Below are 9819 nucleotides of genomic sequence, written 5' to 3' on the forward strand. Positions count from 1 at the left end.
TTTAACAGGTTATCTTGTGTTTGAGATGACTGAATATGTGTTCTCCAGAATGGATTGCCTGAGTCACACAGTGTTATGTGCATGGTCACCCTAAGGTCTCTTATATTAATGTTAATGATGTATCTCAGTGGGCTGGCTATGTGGTTGAAGCTATGTTGTCACACTAGTTATTACGCAGGTAACACCACCCCACTGCAAGGCTTTTGAGCACCAAAGGGTTTGCAAACAGTTTGTAAGTGGTTCACCTGTAAAGGGTTTATTTGTTGAGCACTGAATGATGTCAACATGGCGATAGCATGTCTCTATGGGGGGATCCTGTCTCAGAGAGATGCATTGTGGATTATCAGTCAGCGACGGTAACCGAACCCTGATCTTGGGAGTTCACTCTTTCTTTGTCTTCTCACCTCACAACAGTCTTTTCTATTCTTCTTTTGTGTGTTGTCGATGTCTCTTTGGCAAATTCCACTTGTGTAGCTGTCAGCTATCACCCACCCGCACAATTCCACAAGTCTACCTTTCCTGCATTTGTTCTCCTCACTTAAACACAATTTACCTTTCTGGTTCAAGCCAAAACCTCACCAATAACTTCATACTCTCCTCTACCTGGCTAGTACACAAAACAACTTACTAAGCAGTCAGCTCCACCCAGGGCTCAGTTCCGAAGGCTCTTTCCTCATGTATGTTGTGTTGGATAGACCTAGGACATCACCCCCCTTCCCCACATCTCTTTCTCATTCTTCGATCCACTCCATCCTTCCATCAGCTCTATTTTGAACCTTTGCCCTGCTTACCTGCCGCTCTCTGAACTTATGACCTCAAGGAAGAAAGGTATTGTACCGCAGCCTATCTGAACTAAAGTCTCTTTTTGGCAGCTGATTGGTTAATTGGTACTGTATTTCTGTGTGATTGGTTGATTGGTTTAGGGACTGTACTTCTGTTCTGCGTGACATTACTCCAGCTATGAGGTAATGATATACAGTTAGGTTATTTTATTCTGGACTGACATATGGGACCTTTACAATGTGTTGAATAGTCACTAGATTCCACTAGCACTGTAAGTCAAACTCAAAAAGCTTTATTGTCCTTCAAATTTCCATAAGACAGAATTCTTTTGTTGTTGCATTTGACAAAATTGACTTTCTGTGATGTCATAGATGAGGAACAGATGCTGATCAGAAAGTGAGAATCTGTCCTGACACTGTCCTTGATTCTCGGCGTTGCAGGATACTCAGGCAACAATGGAGAGAAGGGAGACCCCGGTCTTCCTGGCTCGGGCATTACAGGGTTGCCAGGAGACAGAGGAAGTCCTGGTTTCCCCGGCAGCCCCGGGGAAGTTGGACCTCAGGGTAACCCCGGTGGCCCTGGCCGCGATGGAATACCTGGCCCGCCTGGTAAGATAACGTCAACCATTTCTGATCTATGGCAGCATTTACCCAGGAGCCCAAATCTGATATTTTGTTCAATTATTGGTCTTTTGACCAATCGGATCAGATCTTTTGCCAATAATCAGGCAAAAGATCAGAAAGAGTTTTACACAGACAGCCCAATTCTGATCTTTTGCCCAATTAATGGCAAAAAAATCTGATCTGATTGGTCAAAAGACCAATTAGTGGCATGAGATCAGAATTGGGCTGCCTGTGTAAACACAGCCTATATGTCTGTTTCAGTCTCTGTCTAATTATCAATGTCTTTCTGTGTTATGTATGTACGGATGGCCCAGTAAGATATTATTTTCAGTTCGACATCTCTGACTGACTATTTACACGTCATGCTTGCTATTCTCCGACTACATCCTAAATGGAATCCATTTCCCTTTATAGTGCACTACTTTTGATAAGAGCCCTGGTCAAAAGTAGTGGGAATAGGCTGTCATTTGGGACGCATGCTCTGACTTCCAGTAAAGACCCAAAGTAACCTGTGTTGATGGGAAGATGCCAGTCAGAAGATCTGTGTTGATGGGAGGAGGCCAGTCAGAAGATCTGTAACCTGTGTTGATGGGAAGATGCCAGTCAGAAGATTTGTAATCTCTGTTGATGGGAGGAGGCCAGTCAGAAGATCTGTAACCTGTGTTGATGGGAAGATGCCAGTCAGAAGATTTGTAATCTCTGTTGATGGGAGGAGGCCAGTCAGAAGATCTGTAACCTGTGTTGATGGGAAGATGTGTAACCTGTGTTGATGGGAAGATGCCAGTCAGAAGATCTGTGTTGATGGGAAGATGCCAGTCAGAAGATCTGTGTTGATGGGAAGATGCCAGTCAGAAGATCTGTGTTGATGGGAAGATGCCAGTCAGAAGATCTGTGTTGATGGGAAGATGCCAGTCAGAAGATCTGTAACCTGTCTCCTCTCTCTCTATTTTGTTTTTATTTTCTGTTTGACGTGTTTGACTGACTGTCTACATATTATGCTTGTTGCTCCATCTCTGACTTCCAGAAAGGTGCTAACCTACCTCTCTGTCTTTCAACAGGTGGTAAAGGAGACATGGGTGTAATGGGAACTCCTGGATCTCTGGGATCCCCTGGCAACCCCGGAGGGCCCGGCTTCCCTGGACCTAAAGGCAGCTACACACACACACACACAAAAGCACACACCTAAAGGGACTGCTACTATATAGACCATGGAGTCATAGGACAGCAGTCGCAATAGATCCACATATGACCAAGATCACACAGATGCCAGGTCTTACAATCAAACAAACTAGTCCTAAACATCTGCTGCATTAGCTATAAGGAACCCACACACACACATAAACACACACGTGTTAGTACTGTACGTGTCTTGGGTAATAGACCCTCTGACCCTGAGTGTCTCCTTCCTCCAGGTGACGATGGTTTCCCAGGGCGACCAGGTGGGACCGGCAGTCCAGGTCTGAAGGGAGACAGGGGAGACCCCGGTCTCGTAGGACTCCCAGGTCCCAGCCACTCTCCCACTTCAATCAAGGGAGCCAAAGGAGATGCAGGAGAACCAGGTACGTCTGTTTGTCGGTCGGTCGGTCGGTCTGTCTGTCTGTCTGTCTGTCTGTCTGTCTGTCTGTCTGTCTGTCTGTCTGTCTGTCTGTCTGTCTGTCTGTCTGTCTGTCTGTCTGTCTGTCTGTCTGTCTGTCTGTCTGTCTGTCTGTCTGTCTGTCTGTCTGTCTGTCTGTCTGTCTGTCTGTCTGTCTGTCTGTCTGTCTGTCTGTCTGTCTGTCTGTCTGTCTGTCTGTCTGTCTGTCTGTCTGTCTGTCTGTCTGTCTGTCTGTCTGTCTGTCTGTCTGTCTGTCATAATGACTATAAAATGCAGGATTTTAGTAAATTAAAGGGTGCCCAATGGTGCTCTGCTGGGCACTACCATAATAAATCTAGGCACCTCTGCAAATGTGATGAATGTAGAAGTTCTCCCCAGTGTAGAAGAAAGACTTTCACTCAGCAAAGATGGATACCCAGCTCTTGTTTGATATGTTTACTGCTATTGCTGAAACACTGTCCTGTCTATCTGGCTGTCTGACTGTCTAACCATCCTGTCTCTGTGCTGTGTAGGTTTGCGAGGTCAGCCAGGTCAGAAGGGTATTTCCGGTCTCCCTGGAGACACTGGTATATCAGGACAGGATGGAAGACCTGGGTTCCCTGGACCTCAAGGTATAGTAAAGTCATCCCATAGTAGTCATCCTATAGTAAAGTCATCCTATAGTAGTCATCCTATAGTAAAGTCATCCCATAGTAGTCATCCCATAGTAAAGTCATCCTATAGTAGTCATCCTATAGTAAAGTCATCCTATAGTAAAGTCATCCTATAGTAAAGTCATCCTATAGTAGTCATCCTATAGTAAAGTCATCCTATAGTAGTCATCCTATAGTAAAGTCATCCCATAGTAGTCATCCTATAGTAGTCATCCTATAGTAGTCATCCTATAGTAAAGTCATCCTATAGTAGTCATCCTATAGTAAAGTCATCCCATAGTAGTCATCCTATAGTAGTCATCCTATAGTAGTCATCCTATAGTAGTCATCCTATAGTAAAGTAATCCTATAGTAAAGTCATCCTATAGTAGTCATCCTATAGTAAAGTCATCCTATAGTAAAGTCATCCTATAGTAAAGTCATCCTATAGTAAAGTCATCCTATAGTACAGTCATCCTATAGTAAAGTCATAATACAGTAATCCTATAGTACAGTCATCCTATAGTAAAGTCATCCCATAGTAGTCATCCTATAGTAAAGTCATCCCATAGTAGTCATCCTATAGTAAAGTCATCCTATAGTAAAGTCATCCTATAGTAGTCATCCTATAGTAGTCATCCTATAGTAGTCATCCTATAGTACAGTCATCTTATAATACAGTTATCCTATAGTAAAGTCATCCTATAGTAGTCATCCTATAGTACAGTCATCTTATAATACAGTCATCCTATAGTAGTCATCCTATAGTAAAGTCATCCTATAGTAGTCATCCTATAGTACAGTCATCTTATAATACAGTCATCCTATAGTAGTCATCCTATAGTAAAGTCATCCTATAGTAAAGTCATCCTATAGTAAAGTCATCCTGTAGTAGTCATCCTGTAGTAGTCATCCTGTAGTAAAGTTATCTTATAATACAGTTATCCTATAGTAAAGTCATCCTATAGTAGTCATCCTATAGTACAGTCATCCTATAGTACAGTCATCCTATAGTACAGTCATCCTATAGTAAAGTCATCATATAGTAAAGTCATCCTATTCTAGTCATCCTATTCTAGTCATCCTATAGTAAAGTAATCCTATAATACAGTCATCCTATAGTACAGTCATCCTATAGTAGTCATCCTGTAGTACAGTCATCCTATAGTAAAGTTATCCTATAATACAGTCATCCTACCTAGAGATCTTACTTGATAACGTTTCCTGTTGACTTCAATGTGCCGTTCACATATTAATTATTTCATTATTAGTGTCTTGCATCTTCAGATACGCCCAACCAACATGCGCTTATAAAATACCTATATCTCAATTTGTCATTCAGCACCAGAATGTTCTCCATAATGTCCTCTACTGAACAATCACTCCTAACATCCTCTTTCCATTGTGCTCAGGTCCCAAACGAGACCTCTAATGTCATGTATTGATGATGTACCATTCTTTACGTAATATCTCCAGGTCCCAAAGGAGACATGGGTATCCCTGGAGTATCAGGCTCACCAGGAAGCCAAGGACTTAAAGGCAACATGGGAGAGATGGGCTTCCCAGGTGGGCGTCAGCCAGCCGATAACCCCATATCTCCACCATCACCATCATGTTCTATAACCTCATATCCCCACCATCATGTTCTATAACCTCATATCATCACCATCATGTTGTATAACCTCATATCATCACCATCATGTTCTATAACCTCATATCATCACCATCATGTTCTATAACCTCATATCATCACCATCATGTTCTATAACCTCATATCATCACCATCATGTTGTATAACCTCAAATCATAACCATCATGTTCTATAACCTCATATCATCACCATCATGTTCTATAACCTCATATCATCACCATCATGTTGTATAACCTCATATCATCACCATCATGTTCTATAACCTCATATCATCACCATCATGTTCTATAACCTCATAACATCACCATCATGTTCTATAACCTCATAGCATCACCATCATGTTGTATAACCTCATATCATCACCATCATGTTGTATAACCTCATATCATAACCATCATGTTCTATAACCTCATATCATCACCATCATGTTCTATAACCTCATATCATCACCATCATGTTCTATAACCTCATATCATCACCATCATGTTGTATAACCTCATATCATCACCATCATGTTCTATAACCTCATATCATCACCATCACGTTGTATAACCTCATATCATCACCATCACCATCATGTTCTATAACCTCATACCATCACCATCATGTTCTATAACCTCATATCATCACCATCATGTTCTATAACCTCATATCATCACCATCACCATCATGTTGTATAACCTCATATCATCACCATCATGTTCTATAACCTCATATCATCACCATCATGTTCTATAACCTCATATCATCACCATCATGTTCTATAACCTCATATCATCACCATCATGTTGTATAACCTCATATCATCACCATCATGTTCTATAACCTCATATCATCACCATCACGTTGTATAACCTCATATCATCACCATCACCATCATGTTCTATAACCTCATATCATCACCATCATGTTCTATAACCTCATATCATCACCATCATGTTCTATAACCTCATATCATCACCATCATGTTCTATAACCTCATATCATCACCATCATGTTCTATAACCTCCCATCATCACCATCATGTTCTATAACCTCATATCATCACCATCATGTTCTATAACCTCATATCATCACCATCATGTTCTATAACCTCATATCATCACCATCATGTTCTATAACCTCATATCATCACCATCATGTTGTATAACCTCATATCATCACCATCATGTTGTATAACCTCATATCATCACCATCATGTTGTATAACCTCATATCATCACCATCATGTTCTATAACCTCATATCATCACCATCATGTTCTATAACCTCATATCATAACCATCATGTTCTATAACCTCATATCATCACCATCATGTTCTATATCCTCATAGCATCACCATCATGTTCTATAACCTCATATCATCACCATCATGTTCTATAACCTCATATCATCACCATCATGTTCTATAACCTCATATCATCACCATCATGTTGTATAACCTCATACCATCACCATCATGTTCTATAACCTCATATCATCACCATCATGTTCTATAACCTCATATCATCACCATCATGTTCTATAACCTCATATCATCACCATCACCATCATGTTGTATAACCTCATATCATTACCATCATGTTCTATAACCTCATATCATCACCATCATGTTCTATAACCTCATATCATCACCATCATGTTCTATAACCTCATACCATCCCCATCATGTTCTATAACCTCATATCATCACCATCATGTTCTATAACCTCATATCATCACCATCATGTTCTATAACCTCATATCATCACCATCATGTTCTATAACCTCATATCATCACCATCATGTTCTATAACCTCATATCATCACCATCATGTTGTATAATCTCATATCATCACCATCATGTTGTATAACCTCATATCATCACCATCATGTTCTATAACCTCATATCATCACCATCATGTTCTATAACCTCATATCATCACCATCATGTTGTATAACCTCATATCATCACCATCATGTTGTATAACCTCATATCATCACCATCATGTTCTATAACCTCATATCATTACCATCATGTTCTATAACCTCATATCATCACCATCATGTTCTATAACCTCATATCATCACCATCATGTTCTATAACCTCATACCATCACCATCATGTTCTATAACCTCATATCATTACCATCATGTTCTATAACCTCATATCATCACCATCATGTTGTATAATCTCATATCATCACCATCATGTTCTATAACCTCATACCATCACCATCATGTTCTATAACCTCATATCATCACCATCATGTTGTATAACCTCATATCATCACCATCATGTTGTATAACCTCATATCATCACCATCATGTTCTATAACCTCATATCATCACCATCATGTTCTATAACCTCATATCATCACCATCATGTTCTATAACCTCATATCATCACCATCATGTTCTATATCCTCATATCATCACCATCATGTTCTATAACCTCATATCATCACCATCATGTTCTATAACCTCATATCATCACCATCATGTTCTATAACCTCATATCATCACCATCACCATCATGTTCTATAACCTCATATCATCACCATCATGTTGTATAACCTCATATCATCACCATCATGTTCTATAACCTCATATCATCACCATCATGTTCTATAACCTCATATCATCACCATCATGTTCTATAACCTCATATCATCACCATCATGTTGTATAACCTCATATCATCACCATCATGTTCTATAACCTCATATCATCACCATCATGTTCTATAACCTCATATCATCACCATCATGTTGTATAACCTCATATCATCACCATCATGTTCTATAACCTCATATCATCACCATCATGTTCTATAACCTCATATCATCACCATCATGTTCTATATCCTCATATCATCACCATCATGTTGTATAAATTCCCATATCCACTCTGCACCACCATGGTTTGTTTATTCTCTTGTCACTTTTATATTTTATTCACTAAATGCAATAAATAATTATAAAATGTGTTTAAAGACTCCCCATAACCCCTTAGACTCGGCCACTCTCAACCGTCTAACACACTCCTGTTGATATAAACCCATTATGAATTGATATGCCTGAATAATTTTCTGTGTCCCGTAATTCTGTAACAGTTTAGTGATGGAAAATAGACACTGATAGATGAATCACAGTTTAGAGTGTTGTCAGTGAACCGATTGATAGATGAATCACAGTTAGTGTTGTCAGTGAACCGATTGATAGATGAATCACAGTTAGAGTGTTGTCAGTGAACCGATTGATAGATGAATCACAGTTAGAGTGTTGTCAGTGAACTGATTGATAGATGAATCACAGTTAGAGTGTTGTCAGTGAACTGATTGATAGATGAATCACCGTTAGAGTGTTGTGAATGAACTCTATTTGGCCAACTGCGCTAATCTTATTGTCCATTTATGATGATGTCACAGGACCCACAGGAGCGAAAGGAACTCCAGGTCAGCTAGGTCAGTCGGGTGTACCGGGTAGTTCAGGAGCACCAGGGTTCCCCGGAGCTAAAGGAGACCCAGGTTCCCCCGGATTTGGTGCCACAGGAGCTACAGGTCCCAAGGTATGGAAATGACTTTAGAACCATCATAGAACCATGGGTTCCTTTATGCTTGAATCTTTATCTCTCCAGGTTTAGATTAGTTATTTGAGTATTTTGTAGTGAACTGTCTACTCAATATGAATGAGATTTGTAATATATAGAAAAGTGCTATATTGATGAAGTTGTTATCTTTATTATCAGTAGTTGTAGAGCTAGTACTGTTAGTTTTACTTTCAATATTAGATAAATGACTGTTCTCTATCTATAATGTAACTTTATTCCTCTCTCTCTCTCTCTCTCTCTCTCTCTCACACTCATTCTCACACACTCTCACACACAGGGTGAGCCCGGTCGGTCGGGATTCCCCGGACAAAATGGAGTGAAAGGAACTCCCGGCACACCAGGTCTTCCAGGGTTTCCCGGCAGCCCCGGAGCCAAAGGCGACCCCGGCCTCCCAGGATTCCAAGGTACGCTTCCGGTAACTAACGGTTACGGTGCTAACCACCAGTGCTGGATAGTAGAAAATCCAGGAATAGTGTCATTAAATCTGTCCGTCTGTCTTTATGGTAATTCATTTAGGTTCTCCCGGTATTCCCGGGCCTAAGGGTCTGGATGGTACCCCTGGTAACCCCGGTCCCGCCGGAGGCCCCGGCAGACCGGGAGAGAATGGCCGTGCCGGATCACCTGGGTTCCCAGGCGACAAGGGTCAGGCAGGTCGCGACGGAATCCCTGGACCAGCGGGAGTCAAAGGAGACCAAGGTAGGTGGCGTAGTCACAGGAGAAAACGACATTACCCATGAGACAGTTCTCATCACTGAGTTGTGCTTGTCATGGTGATATTACGCAGAAAGACCATGTACTTGTATAATGGTATGACTATTCTCTTTCAAATCTCTTTGAAAATGAAGATTCTTCCAAAATGTGTTATATAATAGTTGGATGTCTAAATCTCACTCTTCTTTTTTCCCATGATCTTCTTCTCTTCCAGGTCTTTCTGGTTTCGGCGGCC

At 40.7% G+C, this 9819-nt stretch overlaps 1 protein-coding gene across 1 annotated transcript in view; it reads left to right on the plus strand.

Moving 5' to 3' along the window:
* The window catches only part of LOC106577877 (uncharacterized), a 90683-nt gene that overhangs the window by 59640 nt on the left and 21224 nt on the right, over positions 1–9819 (plus strand). Inside the window, exons 29-37 of the mRNA XM_014156297.3 lie at positions 1224–1391; positions 2465–2554; positions 2819–2965; positions 3513–3611; positions 5109–5198; positions 8692–8831; positions 9151–9277; positions 9390–9569; positions 9799–9819. The exon at positions 9799–9819 is cut by the window's right edge and continues 30 nt beyond it. Of these exons, the coding sequence (XP_014011772.3) occupies positions 1224–1391; positions 2465–2554; positions 2819–2965; positions 3513–3611; positions 5109–5198; positions 8692–8831; positions 9151–9277; positions 9390–9569; positions 9799–9819 (1062 nt within the window). The remainder of the gene's footprint in view (positions 1–1223; positions 1392–2464; positions 2555–2818; positions 2966–3512; positions 3612–5108; positions 5199–8691; positions 8832–9150; positions 9278–9389; positions 9570–9798) is intronic.

Source organism: Salmo salar, chromosome 18, assembly GCF_965601325.2.
Source record: "Salmo salar chromosome 18, fSalSal1, whole genome shotgun sequence".
Taxonomy (NCBI): Eukaryota; Metazoa; Chordata; class Actinopteri; order Salmoniformes; family Salmonidae; genus Salmo; species Salmo salar.